Genomic DNA, 22,126 nt, shown 5'->3' on the forward strand with positions numbered 1-22,126 from the left:
AAAAGGGACCCGCCCCGCGAGCGGCGGTGCCACGACAAGTCCCGGCAGGCCGCTAGTCATTGGCCGCCGGTGGTCATTACGTCAGCCTTCTCCGGCTTCCGGCGGGAGAACAAGGGCAGGACCATGGTTGAGCGTCAGGGGCAGCTTGAATCCAGGTGAGATGGAAATGCTCTTCTGGCCGGTAAGCTCCGCTCCTTTATATCACCACATAAACATCCAAAGACGGGGTCGCAACGTTGCTCCAAAGCTGATAATGCTCATGCACCTCACCACCACTCCGTTGAAATACAGAATAGAATGTCGCCGAACCCAACGGCAACAAAAGCCTTCGTGGATCCTCCTTGAACGCCGTCAAACCCACAGATTCCTACATTGTCCACGTCTGGGAATACCTTGCTTCGGATGAGTCCATCTCTTCGACTTTTGTATATCCTTCAAACTTCAGACTGTTCACAACTCAATCAGGCTTTCCTCCACGGCTGGCTGCTTCGGTGCATGCTGTGGGGCTGACGGAAACGCCTCCTGGGTATATCCGGGATACGCACTGCTGGGAGGGGCTTGCCAGACCGGCGGGAGCTGCGTCTGTTGAGCGGCCGGGTGCTGCCAGTATGGCTGCTGTGACTGCGGCTGCGGTTGGTGTGTCTGTTGTGTCTGCTGTGACTGCTGCGCCTGCTGCGCCTGGGACGGCTGAGCAGCAGTGGATGCCGGCGTTTGCGGGAGAGAGGGCTGGTACGAGTGCATTGGCTGGGAAAGGTTAGGATAAGGTGACATGGCAGGGTCCGGCGGGGAGCTAGCGGCCTGGTGTGGTTGTTGCTGCGGTTGCGTGTTAAAGTAGAAGGACGCGTTGGGGTCGGCCGTGGGGGTAGTGCCGACCGAGTCGTTCGGAGTGGGAGCAGAGAGCTGCCCCTGGGTTGGGTTTTGCCGCGGCTGAACTGGCTGAGGAGGCTCGTTCGGCGGGTAACTCGGCTGTTGGCCGTACTGCTGGGCAGGCGTCGCGGGGCCCCAACCTCCCGTGTGCTGAGGCATCTGTTGTGGAGGGTACTGGCTGCTCGAGGGTCCAGCAACGGAACCCCGCCTGTCATAAGTTCCTAGCTGGGCGGGTGCCGGGTGGGGATAAGACATCTGTGTCGTCGGCCGGTTGTAATCATGCTGCTGCTCCCCTGTATAGAAGCTCTCCGCCGGCCCGGCAGCGCTGGGTGCGCTAGGATGCAATGAAGGATACGGTCCGGAAGTTTGCCTCGGGGACGGGAAATTGTAGCCCCCTATACTGTGCTGGCTGTAGGCCTTCGATAAGCGCTCTTCCAGCATGCGGTCGTAATAACGGACTACCGTCGACAACTTCGCATGCAGATCGAGTAGGGTGTCTGAGAGAGAGAAGTCAGCCAATTGCTGTCTGGCCTTGCTCGAGAACGGACTCACCATGTTTGCTCATCGTTTCCCCATAGGTTCGGGCAAGTTTTGGTCGAAGGGCCCCAATGCTATCGTAGAGCTCCTGGATTTGCGGCTCTCGCAAAATGGTTCCCGGCGGCTGTGTTTGTAGGCGGTCGACAAGCGTGGCGAAGAGGTTGATGTTCTCCGCTTCGACCGGCGTAAGCTCATAGTCGTTCTTAGGCAGTGTGAAGGGTGCGGGGGATGACGAGGAGGCCGCGCCCGAGGCTTGCTCCTTCAGTGCCGCCGCATGTTTCTTCTTCTGCTCCTCCATATCAGCTAGAGACGCCGCAATGGCGGCCTTCAGATCCTCGTCCTCCTCCTCAGCCACCTTTGGCGTAGCATGGCCATTCGTCTTTTGCTGGCCGGAGGCTGTTCCGTTGGCCGCGTTGGACGAGTAACCTCTCGAGTTGTTCTTCACGTCTTCAAGGCTCATTGCTAGGGCCTTCTTCAGGTCCTCGTCAAAACCGTCATCCACACGAGCGTCTCGCGGCTGCATCGACGAGCCGCGGGGCTTGTTAGAGTGCAAAGTGTGACTGGGAGAGCGCTCGTGATGAATTCCGCCGCCTCTGGAAGACTTGTCGGTAAGTTTTGCGTAGCACCCATCATCTACTCGGACCGGCTGAAGGATGCCGAGATGAGGAAGTGGCAGGGTTTTGCTGGAACACTGCTGGTCGAAGCAGTTGCCGCAGTTGCGGCAATGATGTTTTCGGTTGGTAAATGTGAATGGGGTTCGGCATCGCATACAAATATCGGAGTCGACCCATTCAGGGGGCTAGGCAGCGTCAGCGACCGCACTTCTTCCTTCCCCAGCTCGAAACCTAGAAAAAGAGAAAAAAAAAAAAAAAACATACCGCGCTGCTGTCGAGCATACTGCTGGCGACCGTCACCCGAGGGGGAAACTGGAAACCCTCCCTCTGCAGCGTCCTGTACACCTCGCCAATGTATCCGAGTTCGTAGCGACCCTCAGAAGCCGTAGCCCAGGACTGGATGAGCTCGAGGATCTTGGCGCGCACTTCGGGGTTCACCGTGCCAGGCCCAACTGCTTTAAGAAGCGACACCAGGCTCTCCATAAACTCCCTGGAGGCAATCTCGGTGAGGAAATGGGCACCGCCATTCTTGACGCAGGTATCGGTGAGCTGGATCGGTTAGCAACCGAGTCCACGCAGTGAGGGGCTCGGCGCGATGCTGATGCTTACATTTAGAGCGCTGAGCTGGGTGTTCGGGTTCTTGTTGTTGATGCGCTTCTTGAGCGATCGCATGGCTTCTTTGGGCTGTACCGTTTTCGACCTGATGATGTCGGAAATCTCGAGGTTGAGCGCGATGTCTTCACTGCGTGCGATTACAGATCAGTCGGGTACTTTTATCCGTAGGTTGCGGTCGAGGCTTGGTGCGTTCTTACAGGCTGCTGCTCGTGGCCTTCTCTATCTGCTCATCGAGGGCACTGTTGGCCCCAGACGACCACCAACCCATCATCTTGACAGGTTGAATCGGGGGGAGGGTAATGCTGGTGATGACGGTGGCGGATGGGCGGGCGGTTCGTTTGGGTCGCGCGCTGAGGTGGTTGCGCGATTGCGGGGTCAGCAACTTGCGTCGCTTCGTCGTTCGTTCCGTTGAAAAATCGAGATGATCCAGGGAGAGATATCAAGACAAAATCTGTGCCTCAATAAGAAGTGCGCAGTCCGTTTGACGGTTTACGCAGCGGATGTTTGCGATGAAGGTCGGGAGTTCCGATGCAGGTGCCTGCCGTTGGTTACGTATGGGGCCGGGCCGCCTTGCGGGGCCAAGCTTGCGTCCAAGCTTGCCATCGCGGAGGCGCTATGATGGCACCCTTACACCCTTGCACTGACCGGGCATTGATTTGAGCACGCGTTTGTGGCTCACCTCATCCTCCTCCACCGGGGATGCCATCGACGGGACGACGGGCACGTGTTCCTGCGATTGAGCTGCTCTTTCTCTCTCTCTCTCTCGCGTCATCTTTCTCTTCTTTCTTGAATACTTGTCCTCCATTTGACCAGACGGGATTTCACATAATGCACACAGCACATCCAGAGCTTTGGCGCTTAAGGCGGCCGCGTTGTTGGGTAACTTCCCTGCTTCGGCGATGTGAGCCACTGCCAAGACGGTCACTGGCAAGGTACCGAGGGTCGAGGGGCTTCGTCACAACGAAGTCCCGGCCTACAAGGTGCCTTCCCCAGACACCCCACATGGCAAAAGACGACAGCTCGACCATAACATCCCGCTCTTGGAGATTCGAATAAACCGTAATAAGTCGGCAACAAAGAGGAGTCCTTCCGCCTCAGAAAAGAAGCGATAGTCCATTTTCAATTTCACATCTCCTAAACGCGACTCTCGTTCAATCTCCTCTGCCGCCTACCTTCCTCCAAGTTTCGGCGCTTCACCCTCTCTAGTCACGCAGTTTATCGTTTCACACGGGTCCGACTCTGCTGACGACGCACGACTCACGACGCACGACACACGACGCACGACACACGACGCACGACACACGACGCACGACACACGACGCACGACACACAGTGACACGAGAACACTCGACACCGACCTCTAAGCCATGATCAGCCTGTTTTCAGTTTAGTAAACTCTGTGCCGTTTTCGTTACTCGCCCCGTGACCTGGCGTCCGGACTCCGCCTCCTCAACACCACGTCGCCAACAGCCTGGCGAGCGCCACAGAAAGAGTCACGGTGCCTGCCATGCCGGGCTCGACTACCATGCTGAACGATGCGCCTTCAGGAACCCTGAGCGGACGTTCCGATGGCGCAAAAGGCGGGAAGCGACCGTTGCCGCATATCGACGACATCACCTCCGTCACTGTAGACGTCGACCCGTACGCGCCCGTCGAGAAAGTCCTTCAGGCGGCAGAGAGCTATTTGCGGCAAGCTGAGTCGTCCAAAAATTTTGGCCGACCCGACCTTGCGCTCAAAGACTACATACGGACCAACATTCTTCTTCTCGATGTCGTAAAGCAGAACAAGGGATGGGTGTCACTACAGCGCGACAACAGGGCCCAATTTGAGCGATACCAGCGGCTTGTACGGCAGGTACATGCCGCGCACGGAGATTTTGAGGCTATCAAGGACCAAATAAAGGCCGACAACGCGAGAACGGGGGTTGAGCCCACCAGTCGCTCCGCAGGATCGGCTGGAAAGGGTGCTGCTATCAACGGACAGGATAAGGACACAACCCCAAACGGCACCGCAAAAGAGAACGGTGTTGCGGCGTCGCCTCCACCGAGAAGCAAGCCCGTCGTCCACCCAAAGCCCAAAAATCTCCATGGAAATGCGCTACCGCCAGGACCGGGGGCGGCCACCCAGGCCAAGGCCCAGGACCTTGTTCAGCGTTTCGCAAACCTCCGAGCGGGCGCAAACAACGCTTCCCGCGGCGCACACGCTAGGACACAATCAGAAATGTCGCCAGCGCGAATCGGGTCGCTGGCATCCTCAGAGGTGCCGCTTTCGAGTCCGCCGTTGAATGGCGCTATTCCCGAGTTACCCCGGATGCCCGCCGCTATTTACAACCCACCACGAGGCACTATCTCGAGCGAGACGGCTGCTCTTCCCACCAGCGCTCCTCGCGCCATGTTTACGAGGACTAGTTCGGCAGCCTCTCTAAGCACTGTCAAAGCGAACAATCCACCACGTTCTCCTGAAGGCGCAGCATCCACAAGCGCTTCAGTGAAGCGGGCTAGACCGGCTGTCCCAGATGGGGACACAATATCTGTTGAGGATCTGCTCCGGTGCATGAGGACTGGCGCCAAGGACCTGTCTATCCTTCTCATTGACATCAGAAGTCGTGAGGATTTCGATGAGGGTCATGTCATGTCGCAGGCCACTATCTGCGTCGAGCCCGAGATACTCACAAGAGACCATATTTCGGCGAATCAAGTTGCAGATAGCATGGTTTTGGCGCCGGCAGCCGAGCAACTACTCTTCGAAAAGCGCCACGAGTTCGACTTGGTAGTGTTCTACGACCAGAACTCCGAGCAGATCCCTGACAGACCGCAGACACCCCAAGCGAAGGCTGTATCTGGCTTGTTCAATGCCCTCAGCCAATATGATTTCCCAGGTGCATCAGGGTTGAAGATTTCGCCGAAATTGTTGCGAGGGGGTATAGAAGCGTGGACCAGTCTGGTGGGCAGCGCGAGTCTGCAGTCCTCCTCGACGACGGCGTCCAGAAAGTACCCAGCAAGCCCCATGACACGGTCGTTTCTCAACTCGCGCCAAAAGTATGTTACTCGACCAATCCAGGATCCGGCAGAAGCCAAGCGGTGGGAGGATACCATTGCCGATACTGGTGGGATATCACCCGTCAGGACAACCGAGGACTTTCTCCGCCGGTTCCCTCCCATTTCGGAGCACAAGGAGTCGATGGTGTCTCCCGCCAGCCCTCCAATGAGTCGGCCGCAGAGCCCTTTTCAGTCTCGCCTCTCTCACGAAGAGAATCTTTACAAGTCCCTCCCGTCGCCACCGACGCGCCCGCCTCCAGCAGTCCCCCGGAGAAGCTACAGCGGACTTGCCGAAGCCGAAGACAATTCCTTGGTGCTGGCCAAGAAGTCCGGGCCCCAAGTTGTCGACACAGTGCGAAAGTTTCGGACAGGTCTGCAGAATCCGGGCGTTTTCTGTTTTGCGAACAGTTCTTTGCAAGCCATGTTCGCCACGCCGGGCTTTGCGCGCGAGATATGGACAGGGGCTTGGAAGGAATTGTATAAGGTGCCTATGAAGCCGGACGAGAAGTTTGAGAATCCCCAGCTTCTCATCAAGTGCTTGACCAACCTGTTTCACTGGCTCAACCAAGGTTCACTCCGATCACTCGCGGCTAAGACGTTCATGGTTCGTTAAGTCCCGCAGCTGTGAGTGTGACCGTCACTGACAACAAGTCACAGGAATACATCCATTTCATCCACTCTAAGAGCTCGGACGGTAAAAAGAAGCCGGACTGCGACATCTTCGGAGGCTCCTCTCAGCAGGACGCCCAAGAGTTCTACTCTTTCATCATGGACAACATTCATGACGAAACAAACGTCCGTCGGGACGTGAAGCCTTCCAAGGAAGAGAAGCCCTACACGCCAAAGGACGGCACCATCATCCAAAACGCCATGGACTATTGGCGCGACTATTCCAAATACAGCGCCTCAATCATAGACAAGTACTTCCGCGGCCTCGAGGTTTTCATCTCACGCTGCCACAACCCCGCCTGTCGCCAGGAGATCCGCCTCTTCCAGCCGTGCGACGTCTGGATTCTCAACCTCGCCGGCATGGGTGACCCAACCGACCTTGACAGCCTGCTCGCCAACCATCAGACCTCGGAGCACTTCCCCGATCTGGTCTGCGAGACATGTAACAAGCCCGGGCGCACGCGCAAAGCCAAGTTTGCGCGCCTCCCCGACCGCCTCGCCTTCTGCCTCAATCGCTTTAACAGCGCCGGCGCCGGAGGCGGCGGCTTCAGTAACCGGTTCATGTCGTCGGGCAAGATACATAGCAAGGTCCGGTTCCCGATCCGCGACCTCGACCTGACGCGCTACTGTGCCGAGCCCGACCCGGACATGGCGACGACGGATGACCGCCACTTTGCCGGCAAGATGCGGTACGATTGTTACGCCGTCACGGTGCATGTCGGGCAGGGGATCAATGGCGGGCATTACTACAGCTACGTGCAGGACGAGACATCCAAAGACCCGACCGATTGGTTCAGATGCAATGACGAAGTGGTCGACCGTGTCAAGATCGGGAGTGGGCAGCCGGGAGATATGACCGAGGCCATGTATCAGAACGGTAATACGTCAGCGTACATGGTCTTCTATCGGCGACAGGGGACATGAGGTTTACGACGGTTAATCATTGGTTGTTTTGGTTGGTTGGTTGGTTGGTTGGGAATAGAAACGCGTGGTCGAGTAACCAACTGGGTGAGTGAGCTGAGCTGTGCAGCATTTTTTGGACCGGAAAGGAGGTGGGAGCTTGAGAGATCCAAGCGATTGATTACCTGTGGTCATTTTTTTTTTTTTTTTTTCGGAGGGGAGGGATAGCAAGGCGCCTGAGGCAATGCTCGTGTGAGTTTGAACGTCATTCAAGATACCAAATAAATGCATACCTAATTCCCGTCATGCCATCATGCCGTCATTTCCATGTCGGAAAGCTCAAGTGCTCGACTTTTCCCACTCATATGACAGTGCAGAATGAACTAGAAGAGGTTCCCAAGATGTCCAAACGCGCCTCATCGCCGTCAAACCGCGCATTCTCGGAAAAGAAAGGCTCCAAAAGGTAAGCAAATGCAGAAAAGATTCTCCGGACCCAAAACTGACCCAATTGAATAATGTACAGACCGTCCAAAGCATGCTATACAAACCCTAGTTCCCCCCCAAGCAAGCCTTGATCTCCTTGCTGTATTTTTCCATGATTGCCTTGCGATTAAGCTTTTGCGTCGCCGTCACCAAGCCCTATTTCGCCGCGACCGGTTAGATCTCGCCATTCTGTAGTTTGAAGAAGGTTGTCGTTGACGATGGACAAGTGGAGAGAAGAGGGGGGATTTTTTGGGGAAAAAAAAAAGGGGGGGGGGGGGGTTGGGGGGTAAGGAAAAGGGACTCACATTCGCCGGCGTCCATTCCTCGTTCGCAAGCACCACCCCGGCGACGGTCTCCATCGCGCTCAGCCCTTCTTTCCTGGCCACCTCCTGCAGCGACTTCAAAACGGCGGCCCTGACCTTGGCGTCGCGGTACATGTGGTCCTCGGGGACGCCGAGCTCCGCAGCCTTGCGTTTCAGGGCCTTCTCGTCGGCGAGGACCAGGGCGATGGGGCGCAGGGAGGTGGCGTCGCCGTGAACCATGAGGTTGTGAACGTAGGGGGCGCCCCGGTAGACGGCCTCGAGCTTCTCGAGCGCAATGTACTCGCCGTTCTGCAGCTTGACGAGGTTCTTGACACGGTCGATGACGGCGAGGTGGCCGTCAGAGTCGAACTCGCCGATATCACCAGTCCGGAACCAGCCGTCGGCCGTCAGCGCCTTGGCCGTCTCGTCCGGGTTCTCAAAGTACTCGCGGACGACGGGCGGCCCGCGGATGAGGATCTCACCCTGGGGCGGGGTGCTCGCGGTCGAGTAGCCGAGCTCGGGCAGCGACACCAGCTTGATCTCGACCGCGCCGGGGACCGGGCCGATGGTGGTGCCGGGCGTCCACTGGAGCGGGCAGCCCAGGGCGCCGTTGCCGCAGGTCTCGGTCAGGCCGTAGCCGCTGATCATCGGGGCGACCACCATGGACATGAAGTGGAGGGCTGGGGCAGCGATGCCGCTGGCGCCGTTGACGATGAAGCGCAGGCGGCCGCCGGTGACGGCACGGATGGGGGCGAAGACGGTGCGGTCGAGGAGGGCGGTACCGGGGAGGTTGTTGCGGACAAGGAAGGACTTGACGGCGAGGGCGGCGTAAAAGACGGTGCGCGTCAGCGCGCCCGAGGAGTTGACCTTGCTCTCGATGCCCTTCTTGACGGTTTCCCAGATCTGGGGGACGCCGACCATGACGGTAGGCGCGAAGGTGCGCATATCGCCATAGCAGTTGCGCATACTGGCGTCGGCGAGTGTGCGAGGCGAGCCGTAGCCGAGGGTGGCGCCGGCGAAGATGACGAGGTTCTCGACGACAAGCTCGAGGATGTGTGCGAGAGGGAGGTAGGCCAGCACTTTCTCGCGGTGGGTGACAGACTCCTCCATGACCGTGTAGAGACCGGCCACGGCAGCTACGAAGCCGGCATGGGACACAGGGACGCCCTTGGGCGGGCCGGTGCTGCCGGAGGTGTACATGATGCAGTAGGTCTCTTCGGGGCTTGGCAGGACCGGGTCGGTCGGGTTCTCCTCGCCCAACGCCCGCAACTCGTCAAAGGACAGGATTGTGAGGCCGAGGTGGTCCGACTTGAACTGCTCGATCTCGGCGTCGGAAACGGGCATGTTGGTGTGCTCATTGTAGATAAGCACCTTGACAGAATCGGCCTTCTTGAGCGGGTTCCTGACCGTCTTGAACAGGTGCGAGTCCACAAACATGGCATTTGCTTTGCTCTGGACGAGCGAATGCTCAACGCCGCTCTCGCCGAGTGTGTCATAGGCGGTCACAATGGTCATGGACTGTGAGGAACAGGCGTGCGATATGGCTAGCCATTGTGGGCTTTATCATTGGGTTAGTCGGACAGTAAAACACGAAATGAAACAGATGGGGGAGATGAGGGAAGAAAGGAGAGAAGAAGGGGAACACACCTTGTGGTCGCAAACATGTGCAGCCGATCCTTTGGCGACAGCCCCAGCTTCCTCAGCCCGGCTCCAACCTGCAAGATCTGAGCAAAGTACTCCTTGTAGGTGATGTAGGTGTAGTCGGAGAGCTCGTAGTAGGTCCACTCCTTCTCGACCTCGGTAGTCTGGCCGTCGACGATCTTGGGGACCTTCTTCTTCTCCTTATGGATCTTGATCAGCTTGCGGCTGCCAATGGCCGGCTCGTTACCGTAGTGCTCGACACCACGCTTCAACAGGTCGAAGGTGGTGTTGACCCCCGGGGCTGGGCGCTCGACCAGGCCGTCTTTGGCCTTAGGGTGGCGGCGCGGAATGGTCTCGCCATCGACGGGCTGGTAGCCGGGCGACTCGATCGTGTAAGGGGGTTTCTGCACCTTGTACAAGGGCGTTTGGGCGGCGCTGTACGTGAACGGCATGTTGCACACTCCTGGCGATCACAAAAACGGCTGGTGACAAATAAAACAGAAATGTCTCCCCGCGGTTCTCAAGCGGCCGCTTTATCGCAAAAATTAACAGGTCAACCAAGTTATTCGAGGGTAAGAATGGGCTTCGGCGGCGGGGCGCGTCAGCTGTCGTGTGCCGAGGCTTGCGACTTTGCATTCGGCACTGGCCTCGGTTGGCGCCACCTCGGGCAGCTTTCAACCTGCGTTTCGGAGAAGCGGTGTGTGCCAGGGGACGACTGCTTGCCAGAAGCAGGGCTCCTTCGACGGATAAGTCGGGTGCAGAAGCTTGGGTGGGAGAATGCCTGGCTCGTTGGGTCTTGAGAATGGGCCTTGAGAATGGGCACCGACACACGAGAGAAACCGAGATGCAGAATCAACCCGCTGAGATGGGCTGGGGAATCAGCGGTTCTTAATAAGGCTGGAGAAATCCCCGCCGGTTTTGAGCGGCATCGACCTGCATCGTGCGGCATCCATGGTTTGCGGATTCAGCTGACGATGACCTCAACTGCACTCTCTGCGCGCTTTGAACTGCACGATGACGCAGGACAGCCAAGCTTCGGTGGCTTCCCGTCGGGTTACCTAGGGTAGTGGGATCTGCGGCGGCTGCGCGTGGGCCCGGGGCTTGGCGCCTTGACAGCATCGGTTGCCAAGAAGCAAGCACATGATGGATCCCGTTTAACCCATGGGAGATTGCCTCGGTGATGCCGCTGATTCTTCGGTTTGAAACCCACAACGCGAAGAAGGGTGCAGTTTGAATGTGGCAACTCCAGTATTCAGTATCCGGCCATGCGCCAGCCAGGAAAATAGTGGGTGTGTCCTGTGCATTAAATCTTCACTCAAGCCAGCATCCGCAGGGACTGGGACGCGACTTCCCAGGTTATTATTATTATGACTGATGTGCGTAGACCACCCCGAAGGGAGGAAGGTGCGAATACCGAAAACTACCATGTGGCTTGATCCTAAACCTGGAAAGCCTTCAACTTTTCAGAATGCCGCTGCCCAGCGGCCAAGTGGGGATCAGGAACTGCCATTGATTGCCATTTGCTCCCTCTTTCCCTCTACTATGATACACTATTCTACCTAATTATTCCGCCCTCCGTCCACTATCCGTAAATACACCGGCCTAATCCTGTGAAGGTGGGTTGACGGAAAGCACTCTGACCGCCTGCAATTGCGCTGACGACGCCCCGTGATTTCGGCGGCCTCCCCTGGCCTGGGCGTCCAATCAACGCAATCAACGCGGGAGTAAAGTGTCTACGACAGCGAGTTGCTCCGGGCTTCGTCGTCTTACCCTACCAGAGTCTGACGGAGCCCTGGAACTTGTCGACGTTGTCCAAGTAAGCTCGTGACGCCGCAAAACCGTAAAGGCAGCGAACAAGCTGCTCTTGGGCTTCGCTGCTCCGGTTTTCCTTTTTTTTCTTTTCTTTTTTTTTTCCTTTTCCGTGCTGTCTCACTTGCAAGGCTGTTCTGCCGTAACGCTGTTTCGGCCTCTCACGAGCCAGGACGGGGGCGGGATCATGAACTCGGGAGACGCGAGCCCAACCAGCTCGCCGGACCCGGTCCCGGCCTCTACGGCCGTCACCCCGTCAGGATCCGCCGCTGAGCTTAGCATCAGAACCCGCCGCAGGCCAGTTCCCCGGAAGGGCCACACCAAGTCGCGCCATGGCTGCTTCAACTGTAAACGGAGAAAGGTTAAGTGCCAAGAGTCGCGGCCCGAGTGCTCCAACTGCACCCGTATCGGCCTCGAGTGCCAGTATCCGGACAGCCGCCAGCCCCGGCAGTTGGTCGTCCGCTCTTTCCTTGCCGAAGGTTCGCCCGCCGCCGTGCCCTTTCCATTACCTCCACTCCAATCGACTCCGACGCTCTTCACTCCGACCGACATGCGGCTCTTCCACCACTTCCTCGTGTCCGCATACCCGCCCCTTCCCATCCGAGGCGACGACGTATGGAGGGATGTTGCTCCCCTCTCGCATACTGTCAGTTATTCTCCCGCAGCTTCCTTCTTGCTTTGGAGCGCCGATGCGGTGGTGAGGTAATGTATCGTTGCTGATCTGTGCTCTGCAGTACGACTACCTGATGCACGCCATGCTGGGTCTAGCTGGCTCACACCTCGGTATTCACGGCGCCGACTATTCCTCCCGCGCACTGTTCCACCGCGTCAAAGCCATCCGCCTTTTGAACCAGGCGCTGAGCACCCCGGCAGCGTCCGTCGCCGAAGCAGACGCCCGGTACGCCGCCACCTTTGCCTTGGCCTGGCAAGCCTCGTGCATGTCGGAGGGCATGACCGAGTTCCTGCTCATGATAAAAGGTTGCCATATCATTCGCAATGCGTCCCTGCTACGCTACAAAGACTCGCTCTTCAAGGCCTTCGCCCAGGATGGTTACGGCGAGAGCATCAGAAAAGTCATCGGAACCGCCCCGCTCACCCTCACCCCGGACCAAGAGAACATCATCCGGGAGTTTCTCGAGTCTCTCCACGCCCTCGCTCCGCTCTGCACGAGCCCGCTAGAGGTTAGGTTCCTGGCCGCGACCGAACGAGTAGTGAAGATCGCAAGAGTTTCAGCAGCCCAAGGTCTGTCGTCGTTGGCTCCTCGATAGGCTCCCCATCTTGGTTCGCGAAGCCTCCGTTGCCCGAGCTGACATCTGTGGTTTTAGCCTTTGCCCAGTTTTCGGAAAACTATGCCCTCATTTTCCTAGCGACAAACGAGGAGTTCACCTCGTTCATTAATCCCGATCACTATCCGGCCCAGCTCCTCCTCATCCACTTCATACTCATCGAGTTCCAAATTGGCTACCTCGCCCTCGGCGAGGCCGGTCATCGCTTCGCCTTCCGCACGAAATCGTGCATCGCGTGGATGAACCACCTCGCCGCTCGACTGCCTGAGGAGTACAGAAAGTACGCCGAGTGGCCCATGAAGTATGTTCGGACCCTGCAGGCCGGTTGAAAGGTGCCTCTCTATGCCAAGTTCAGGGGAAACCCTTCATCGATAAGACGCGAAGGACGCCCCCCTTCAATCGCCACGACCACGAGGTCCGCTCGGTCCAAACCCCCTCACCATCTTTTCTTCCGTGCTCTTGCGAGAGCCAAGTCGGTGCTCCGGCGCCGAAACCACCTTGCCAGCAAGAGGCAGCACGCTGGGTGCTATCCCATGGTGCTGCGGGACGCAAGCGATGGCGAGCGTTTAGTGGAAGTAGCAGCGGCAGCGACAACAGGAGATTGAGTCATGCTCAAAGGGTACAATCACTTTTTTCCTCTCCGGTGGATTGGCTGCAAGCTCGGAGTTGTTGAGAGAGTGACTTGCCCGGTCTGAGGTTGGGTGTAAATGTAAATACCCCTAGACGGTGGGTGTTTCGAAGGCGCAAAGCATGGACGGAAAGATATTGGAGGTTGGGGGGGGGGGGGGTACTGGCTCCTACGTATCTCGGGGGTGAAACCGTTGATGTTGCGTGCAACCCCCCAACTCTGTCGGCCTCTGTGTGATTGGACGGCTTCAACTCGAGTTTTGCGGAATCCGACGAATGCGACGGACACTTGAGCTGGCTGTCATCTCGGAAACAAGTCTGGATCCTAAATGCATTTCGGTGCGTACATCAGTTTGCTGTGTGAAATAATTCCTATACACCTTTTCTCCAGGAAACGAGTCAGTAAAAGCTCTTGGGAAGTTTGCCACCCAATCCGCTGTATTCGTGTATGTACGGTACTGTGTGTACGTACAAAGTCTACTCGCAGAGTGATGGTGGTTGCTGCGGTGCGAGGATAACGTAGTGGAGTGGCTCGGCGCTCGGTTTGTTGTCTGCCCCTTTTTGCCCTTCATCGCGTTGCGTTCTGTCTACCTCTGCCGTGCCACACTACTTCCCACCACCACACTTCGGTGATTTTTCTACATGTATTAGCTGGATTATTATGTAATATCGTAGCTGAAGCCCAAGAACAGAAAAAAGGAACAATGGTATTGGCAAACTTAAGTAGATAATGACACCGAGTCCCGGATCATCTAGAATATTAAAGTTACACTTATCTGGTGCCCGTGCTTCAGGCTGTCCAACAAACTCCTAAAGCGTGAGGCTTTCGGTCTTTATATTGGTGGTCTGATTATATAAGTTCTGGTGCTTCTGAAGCCCCGATTTGGCTTCCCTTATCCTTTGCCCGCGCATTAAAGCCCATTGACAACATTATAACACTGGATCAGCTGGTAACTTTCTTGTTTCTTCAATCTTCCTCCGTCCCTTCTACCTCTTTATTCTCCTCCCATGCTCGCTTCTCATCCCTCCTTCGAAACAGCTTTCAAGTTTAAACCTTCCATTGCGAAACCCTAGCTCCATGGACTCCCCATTCTCAACCCCAGATATCGGGTTTCTCAAATCTTACCTCTGTCACCTTATGATCTCACAACCCCAGAAATTGAGCTTGAAGCTCTTGCTTCGACTGTTGTGTTGTTTCTCCATCTCCCTCCTCTACTCTCACCTTGTTGTCTAGTAATCCGCTTTAACAGATTGATGCCGCTACATCACGCACTGCGTTCGCTGCTACAGGTAAGTGTAGTTCTTCGAATGCTGTATTTTTTTTCTTTCAATCACACTGGGAACATGCTGACAGACAACGCTGTGCGTGGAATAGAACCACTAAGATAAATTCATCCGACAACAGCTCCAGTCCCGCCACATGGGGCCACTTCACCTGCCACTTCAAAATAAAAGCTTTTTGGGAAACGGCCATGAAGCAAGAAGATGTAATGAAACCTTTGTTTCTGACTCAGCCGGGTAGCGACTTTGCATGGAACAACTGCGCAAGTCGAGACCTGCGCACTCGGGTCACACTCACTCAAGCAGCAGGCTGTTGACGATGGCTTATCCTACGCGCGCCAGCTTCGCGACGAGTTTCAAGAGGCATTTCAGAAGGTTGGCTTCTAAGCACGCCGCAGAGTTCAATTCTATGGGCGATGACGAACACCGCGCTCGGATGGAGGGAATGGGTGATTGATATCTCGAACCACAACATATTGATGATATTTCCTACTTTGGCATGCTATATCTGCGCTAACCATCAACAGCCGACCTGGAACCCGTCAAAACCTGGGCCGCGGAGTTCTAATCGGCGTTGCGGGAGCCACCGGCGCTGGCAAGACCTCGCTGGTAAATGCCATTCTGGAATACCCGGAACTGCTGCCCTCCAGCAGTACCGAAGCAGCCACCGCGACGGTTTGCCGAGTTGCGTGGAACTACGATGATACCAACGGGCACGAGTTCCGAGCCGAAATCAAGTTCCGGTCCAGGAATGCGGTGGTAAAGGAGCTCAACCCAGTCTTGTCTGCTATGAAGGACAGAAAGGAACTTAGAAAGCATGAATCCGACGACGAGAACGAGCGGATGTAGGCCATAGAAGAGGTTACCGACATCCTCTCCAAAAGTATCAACAAGATATGCACCGTCTGGAACCTCGACAAAGGCGAGCTTGAGGAGCGATGCTTTTTGCAAGGGCTCCAGGGAAGCGCTACAGAACGCCCAGCTTCAGGAGGAGAGCTTCAAGATCAAGTCCGTATCGGATCGCTTTAACGAGACAAACAAAGAGCTGAAGCACCGGTAGGAAGCTGGAGGCCATGACGCGAAACTGGGCAAGCCTCAGAGAAGAGATCAACGCTCTCAGAAGTGACAGTAGGAAGCCTCCCTCCCTCCAACAGCTCATGGACCGAGTGTTAACTGACTGCTGCAAACTCCATGGCTGGGTTCCCATCGAAACTGTACACTGGCGTTCCGAGACTGCGCCAGTGGCTAGGAGAGGTAGTTTTGATCTACCGCGAGCACCATCTTGACTCAATCGTACGGGGGCTGCAGAGGCTGTATGATGAGCTCAAGAGCTGGTCCGACGACAACAGCCGTGGAATTGTGAAGCTCTCCCGGGGGGGGGGGAGACGAGTGCCATGCTACAGTCCGGCCATGACAAATATTGCGAGGTATTGCCGGCTAGGAAGGTCTTATTGAAGGGATTTCTCTCACTAACATCATATTCTCTTCCATCAACTCGGAGCCGATTTTGTTTCATTGCGCTGATGAGATCAGAACATGCAATCCTCTTGGCAACAAGAACGAGAGGCTTGCTTCATGTACATCCTTGGCTGTCCAGGCTGGCAGCCGGTGGGTGTACATATAAGTTCCCCGATGACCCGAACTCAACCACGAAGATGGCCTGGGTCACATATGAGGGAATTCTCAAGGCAAATGGCGGTTCTTTCCAGAGCAAGGGGACTAGGCGGCCCTTTTACGACTTCCCTCTTGCCTTGAGAGTGTTTCCATACCTGCCGAGCAGTCTTCTAGACTCACGCTGCGCTCTCAGAGGCACCCCATTCCTGGACGATCTCCGTGAAGACCGGATGCAATATTTCCAGGTGGAACTCCCTAAGATCAGAGAACCCCTGATAGCCAAGGCGTCCGACATTTGGGAGAAGGACTTCGCCGAGATCCGCTCGCTCATTGGTGACGCTGCTCCGGACATTCTCCCATTCTTTGAACTCCACCAGAAAAGCTCTCCTACTAAACATCAACACCGAGCTCTGCGAGAGCATATCCTCGTCAGTCAAGTCGTTATCAGAGGGCGCCTCGCAAATTCATCCCTTATTCATCGGCTCGCTCCGTACCGGCCTGGGCCGCATGGAGGCTGCCTACCAGCAGCGTGCGGGCGCCCTCCCCGAGAAGCTGCGGTCGCTCGCCCGATGGGGCGGTCCGTCGCGCCCGGCTCCAGGTCGGCCTGCTGCTCCAAAGCCCGGAGGCGCGCCCTGACAACGGCCCCGGCGACCACACTGCGCTGATTGTGATGCTCCGGCTGCAGAAGAAAGTCAAGACGGGCACGCTGGCCTGGGCTGCTGTCTGGAAGGTTCCGCCCGCCGTGGAGCCCGAAGCTGCTGCTGCTGCTTGTGCTCGTGGTGAGGGCGATAGCAAGGTGAAGGGAGCGGTCGGGGTAGGAGGAGGCTGCTTTGAGATCCCGGAGGAGTATAATAATAATAAGTCGGTATTGACGGGGCTGCCGAGCGCTGAACCACAACCACACTTCTGCTTCCCCTTGACATCATACCATGTGCGATGGCGGGCACGCACATTAAAAAAAAAAGCATCGAAGAGCACCCTATCGGGAAAGGGAAAGGCCTCGATTCATTTCATGCCTCGGTCCAGTCCATTTGCGGGATCTCTGGGGGGAACGATGGAGGCCATGACTTTGGGAACCATGGAAGGACTGAATTGTCATTCCAAACCTAAGTTCCTGGGTCACCTTAGGAGTCCTGAGCGTCCTCCTGGATCTAGCAAAGCCTCGACTTGAAACGTTAGGAGACTTGAAGCTCTCTGTTGCCATTTCCTCGAGAGTTGGGGGGCCAGCTTGAATTCGCGTAAGATGGGACGAGAAATAATTAATTAATCGATAAAATCGGGATAATTTGATGATAACGTTGGAAGGGCGTCGCTATGTTTCTCGACCGTTCGACTGGCCATTCCCAACATCATCGTCCCCGGCTCTCGTTCCGCAGACCAGTCGAGCCACGTTGCACAAACATCTCGACATCGGGCCCCGCTTTTGCCTCGACAAATGACGGCCTCGCGATCCTTAAAGATCTTCCACAGGCCCGGGGATCTCATCCAAAGTCATCCTCAGTGGACGAATGGCACAGACTTGTCCATGATGTGCGCACTGACGCTGCCGTGCTTCAAAGCCCCGTTTTCAAACACCCTGTGCCTCGCAAACAAACCCTCCGCTTGGCATCAAAACCTAAGTTTATTGGATTCCTTTCTCCACGGAGTTTAGTCATATCAGTCGATTGCGGCTCAAGTGAGGTGGGGCCGTCCCGGCACGGAGCGGTTCTGGCTCCCTTGTTCGGTCGCGATACTCGGTACATAACATGCTCCGGCGCTGAGATCGGACCTGAGCAAGTTTGAGACCAAGACAGACCAAACGGGCTCGACGTGGGACGGCCGCAAAGGGAAACCAAACCCACACCGAAGGATTCTGGGAAGGTGGTCCCTCCCCAGTAGAGAACCAAGTCGACTGCCGGAAAATGAATCCCTCACGACGGGGTGGGGGGGGGTGGGGGCCGCGCTTCGTGTGGCGACAACCGCGCTCACCGAAATCCTTCTCTGGTACCAGGATGTTGCGCCAAACGCGGACCAATACACTACGAGGAGGTATGGGTACGGTAAGGTTGGATAACGCAAGTTACAACTAAGTTGTAGGGAAGAGCCGTCGCCACTTTCGCCATCTCCTACCCCGGATTTTCTCCACACCGCATTAGTGTAGCCTCCAAAGTGAGCGCTAACCCCCAATTCAGGGGACCTGCGCCGTTTAGTGTATGCCCGCCTCCCATGGCCCGCATCCCACATCTCAAACATCCCACATGTCTCCCGCCGCCGAAAAAGTCCGGCGGGCACTGGCACGTGCAAGATCATAGTGTAACTAACGGATGTGGTATTATGTGGAGACGAAAACAAGAGGGCGGTCCGGGAGCACTCTGAGAAGTGCCGATGATGATGATGATGGCACAAGTTTGGCCCGGGTTGGAATTCGTTCTTGTCAATCCTCTCACTCACCAGGAGGAGACGAAGACGCCACGAAGGTCCAACTGGTCCTTGTACCGAGCGGCATGGCCCGTTAGGACCGTACTTTTGTCATCTACAAACGCCCAAAGCACTACACCAGGCCTGCTTTTTACAGGTTTCAAGAGTCTACAAGGCCAGTGTTCACGAAACTCAGATCTCTTCTTCCCATACGCACTACCGTTTACGTCGAGTCATTTCCATCATCATGTTTTCCCCATCTTGTTTTTTATTTGTTTGTGGTTCTGGACGTCGTCATCAACTCGTACTTGGAAAAACTTTGACCTCGTGGCCTCGTGCTGTGGCGGTGTTGCCGCCAGCGTAAGTGTTGGTGGCCCAACTCAGCGAGTCAGGATAGCTTCAACACTGGGTAGTGTAAATTAGGTGGGAAGCGCTAAGCGTGTTCATGTGCTGTACATACATACAGTACAAGCACGTATGTACTGTACAAGGCTGCAGGTCCAAATGGGGCGTGGCGACGGACTCCCGGGCTGTTGTTCCTGATCCCCCTCCACTCGCCGTCTCGCATCCCGCATCCCTTCCCCCGTCCCTCCCTTCTCCCCTTCCTCCGAGCGAGGAAAGCCGGGCTTCCCCCGGATGGGGCTTCGGCGAATGCTTCTCGAAGCCTTCTGAATCAGGTATGGTGATTTCGGGATATCTCGGAAAGTCCCCCCTCCCCGCCCCGGGCACCCGAGCACCGAGCGCACACCCGGCCATGGCCAATCGGGGGAGCCTCGGCCGGGCTCGTGGTGGCCCGGGCGGAGGCAAGGGGGGGGGCGCCCTGGCCTCTGCCGATGCGGGGACCGAGAAAGGCACCGACTCGTTGCGTTGCATTCCTACGCAGCCCTTGCAGCAGAGAGAACCCAATGGAACGGATATCTCCGAACTTGTTGGTAGTTTTGAGGGTTTGACCACTTCGTATCGTTACTCTTACAGATCAGTGGCTCCGAAATTCTGGCCGACGACAAGTCGGCTCGGGTTCGAGATTCGTTCGAGGGCCTGGCCGGTTGCAGTCGTCAACACGCTCGAGGCGCTGCAACAAGAAGAAAAAATTTGCGCCGTCAATCCAGGACTGCCATGATCCATCGCCGGGAATCGTCGCTCTGCGTATCATCCCAGCGATCGAGATGGAGGGTGGGCAGATGAGGGCAGAACCAACCGTGTCTGTCTGTGCCTGTCGTTCTGGAGCAATTTCGTAGTGTATACACTACGAAGTACAGTACTCAGACACCGTCATGATCATGTAAACAAATTTCGCTAGTGGTCCAGATCCGGGTTTCTGGAGATTGCCAAGAGACAACCTGCTCGGGTGGTCATCCTTGTCAGCGGATCAGCATCATCGCTGACTGCCTTTTCACTTTTTCGCCTTGGCAATTACGCATTGCGATCTGACCCAATGTCCCTCGCGATCGATCCGGTGGTGTAATGTGCGCTAGCATACTTTTTAGCCTGCGGCTTTTCACCTGGATGGCGTCTTAAAAAAACGGTGACCTCCCACATCAAGACCGCAAACTGTGGCGGATGATGTACTTGTACATACATTACACGATTACCGCCAATAACCGCCATGTATGTCTCAGTTGCTGTTTGTGAAGAGGCTGCTTTCTCTGGCTTGGTTGCGCTTCCGCGTAGCCGTGGTGCTACTCGGTACTCGGTGGTTCTTCTGTAATCCGTACGTACGGAATAACTAGGTGCCTACATAAGGTAGCCCAATGCGCTTGACCGGACCGAGACCACCAGTGATGCGAGTTCGAATTTTCTGTGTTTTGCGCCAGCCATTTGCCAACGTAACCTGAAATTGCCGCTTGCGCAACAAGAGATTAAGTGGGGAATGAAAAAGAGAGAAAAAGAAATACTCTGTAGAAATTCGCACATGACAGAGAAGCTACCCCTCCATCACCCATCCATCACCCGCTAGCTGGTGGGGCTGTTGCCGTCATGCAAACTCGGGCTGGGACTCGTGTAGGTACAGTACCCCGTACCTGACACAATGTACGCCCGGTAAATGCGAGCAGGTTCGAGGTAACCAAGCTTTGGATCGCCTGCTGCGGGTCGCCGAAAACTGCCAGGAACCAGGAAAATGGAAAAACGGAAATAGAGATCAAATATTCCCATTATTCCATGATTTATTACTATTCCCGTCAATCCCAAGACGTTTTCGACAGAACGGAATCCGAACCATCGCATGACTGGCTTCATCCCCAAACGTTCTGTGTGATCCGTACAGTATTTCCGTGCCCTACGCCCGTCTAACAACCGCGTTCGGCTTTCTTTCAGGAGCTGTTGAGGTTTGGTCCAATGAACGAAGCGCCTTTTTATCCTCGAGCCTTGATTGGCAGAGTACTCGGTCCCGGCGATTCGTCCCGGGCCAGGGCATCTGTTGCCAATCTGATGTCGCCCAGAACCCTACTCGCAACCACCTACGCTTGCTTCGCACCGCGACCTTAGTACAGCGTATGTGGAAGCCGGTATCGTGACTACCTAACGTTAGGTAAAGCGCTGCTTGAGCTGTGTGGCTGGCGTTCTGCTGGGTGCGAGCTGTCGCCAGTGCTGATTACGGAATAGTAATCACGACTTCCTTGGTTGGTGGTCAGAATGATGTCTTAGACAAATGCACCGTCGCTGCAGGGGTATTCTTCCGCGAGTCATACATACACGCAGTGTACACGACTTTTGCCGGCCGGTTGTCTAAGACAGCGGCCGTTTTGATGGACGCGACCTGATGGCGGCACTCCCAATTTCTGCTGTCTCATGTCCCCGCGTCAATGGAAGAAAACCTGGACCTGGTCCCCTCCCTGCTTATCTCCAGGAGCGCCTCTTCCTCCCAAAACGGCAATCTTGAGCCCCTCGTCAGGATGCTTTCTTCCCAAAGTGGAAGCAGATCACGGCCTCAAATCTGAGACCAACGGCCAACGGGCAGGGCACACGCGATCAACTGCGTCAAGTGCCGTTCGGGGTAATTGGGCTAACGCTACACGACATTAGTGTAGATACCGATCTGTACGAGAACACTATGCACTCACACACAACGGCCGCGTCTGGAGGCTCTTCCAGCCTCCCATGATTGTCGAGTGACCCAGCGGGCTTGCAAGCCTAGCATCACTACCCCACACACATCCTTGCTCACCTGAGGGTCTCGGACATTTTCAAAAAGAGGCAGTTGCAGAGGGCCCCCTTTCCAAAACACACAAAAAAAAAAAAAAAACCGAAAAAAAGAAAAACAAAACCCACCGCAGGAGTTGCCAGTGCAGCGTGCTCCGTACATACATTACATTGTAGGGTACAGTACAAGTATATGAAGGGAAAGTCGTGTTACCTTGGTATGTAAGCACTACGCCGCAAAGTTGCTTCCCAACATCGTATCGAGATCGGATCGGATCGGCAAGTGTTCATGTGGTGTACCTGC

The 22,126-nt window shown here is 56.0% G+C and overlaps 7 protein-coding genes across 7 annotated transcripts; 5 read left to right on the plus strand and 2 right to left on the minus strand.

The window, feature by feature from the left end:
• Positions 1 to 238: 238 nt before the first annotated feature.
• Positions 239 to 3,112, minus strand: MYCTH_2093728 (uncharacterized protein). The gene is made up of 5 exons (XM_003663977.1): positions 2,831 to 3,112; positions 2,628 to 2,760; positions 2,283 to 2,567; positions 1,420 to 2,203; positions 239 to 1,364 (listed from the first exon to the last, which is right to left on the minus strand). Exons 1-5 carry the CDS (start codon positions 2,902 to 2,904, stop codon positions 451 to 453), a joined length of 2,190 nt encoding a protein of 729 aa, XP_003664025.1. The 5' UTR covers positions 2,905 to 3,112; the 3' UTR covers positions 239 to 450.
• An 833-nt stretch (positions 3,113 to 3,945) lies between these two features.
• On the plus strand, positions 3,946 to 7,406 carry MYCTH_2306355 (uncharacterized protein). The gene is made up of 2 exons (XM_003663978.1): positions 3,946 to 6,276; positions 6,330 to 7,406. The coding sequence occupies exons 1-2, from the start codon at positions 4,141 to 4,143 to the stop codon at positions 7,263 to 7,265; spliced, it is 3,072 nt and encodes a 1,023-aa protein (XP_003664026.1). The 5' UTR covers positions 3,946 to 4,140; the 3' UTR covers positions 7,266 to 7,406.
• Positions 7,407 to 7,412: 6 nt separating this feature from the next.
• Positions 7,413 to 10,300, minus strand: MYCTH_2306357 (uncharacterized protein). The gene is made up of 4 exons (XM_003663979.1): positions 9,674 to 10,300; positions 8,030 to 9,584; positions 7,746 to 7,880; positions 7,413 to 7,695 (listed from the first exon to the last, which is right to left on the minus strand). The coding sequence occupies exons 1-3, from the start codon at positions 10,117 to 10,119 to the stop codon at positions 7,791 to 7,793; spliced, it is 2,091 nt and encodes a 696-aa protein (XP_003664027.1). The 5' UTR covers positions 10,120 to 10,300; the 3' UTR covers positions 7,413 to 7,695; positions 7,746 to 7,790.
• A 1,686-nt stretch (positions 10,301 to 11,986) lies between these two features.
• MYCTH_2306364 (uncharacterized protein) lies at positions 11,987 to 13,233 on the plus strand. The gene is made up of 2 exons (XM_003663980.1): positions 11,987 to 12,718; positions 12,802 to 13,233. The coding sequence occupies exons 1-2, from the start codon at positions 12,232 to 12,234 to the stop codon at positions 13,089 to 13,091; spliced, it is 777 nt and encodes a 258-aa protein (XP_003664028.1). The 5' UTR covers positions 11,987 to 12,231; the 3' UTR covers positions 13,092 to 13,233.
• A 1,756-nt stretch (positions 13,234 to 14,989) lies between these two features.
• On the plus strand, positions 14,990 to 15,730 carry MYCTH_2111053 (uncharacterized protein; the record flags this gene model as incomplete). Its single annotated transcript, XM_003663981.1, has 3 exons — positions 14,990 to 15,045; positions 15,198 to 15,515; positions 15,565 to 15,730. 3 exons carry the CDS (start codon positions 14,990 to 14,992, stop codon positions 15,728 to 15,730), a joined length of 540 nt encoding a protein of 179 aa, XP_003664029.1.
• A 198-nt stretch (positions 15,731 to 15,928) lies between these two features.
• MYCTH_2306365 (uncharacterized protein) lies at positions 15,929 to 17,048 on the plus strand. Its single transcript, XM_003663982.1, has one exon. The coding sequence runs from the start codon at positions 16,326 to 16,328 to the stop codon at positions 16,947 to 16,949; it is 624 nt and encodes a 207-aa protein (XP_003664030.1). The 5' UTR covers positions 15,929 to 16,325; the 3' UTR covers positions 16,950 to 17,048.
• Positions 17,049 to 18,660: 1,612 nt separating this feature from the next.
• Positions 18,661 to 19,967, plus strand: MYCTH_95125 (uncharacterized protein; the record flags this gene model as incomplete). The annotated part of the gene is made up of 4 exons (XM_003663983.1): positions 18,661 to 19,041; positions 19,148 to 19,613; positions 19,657 to 19,886; positions 19,941 to 19,967. The coding sequence occupies 4 exons, from the start codon at positions 18,661 to 18,663 to the stop codon at positions 19,965 to 19,967; spliced, it is 1,104 nt and encodes a 367-aa protein (XP_003664031.1).
• Positions 19,968 to 22,126: the final 2,159 nt, after the last annotated feature.

The sequence above is a fragment of the Thermothelomyces thermophilus genome, chromosome 4 (genome assembly GCF_000226095.1).
Source record: "Thermothelomyces thermophilus ATCC 42464 chromosome 4, complete sequence".
Classification (NCBI taxonomy): Eukaryota; Fungi; Ascomycota; class Sordariomycetes; order Sordariales; family Chaetomiaceae; genus Thermothelomyces; species Thermothelomyces thermophilus.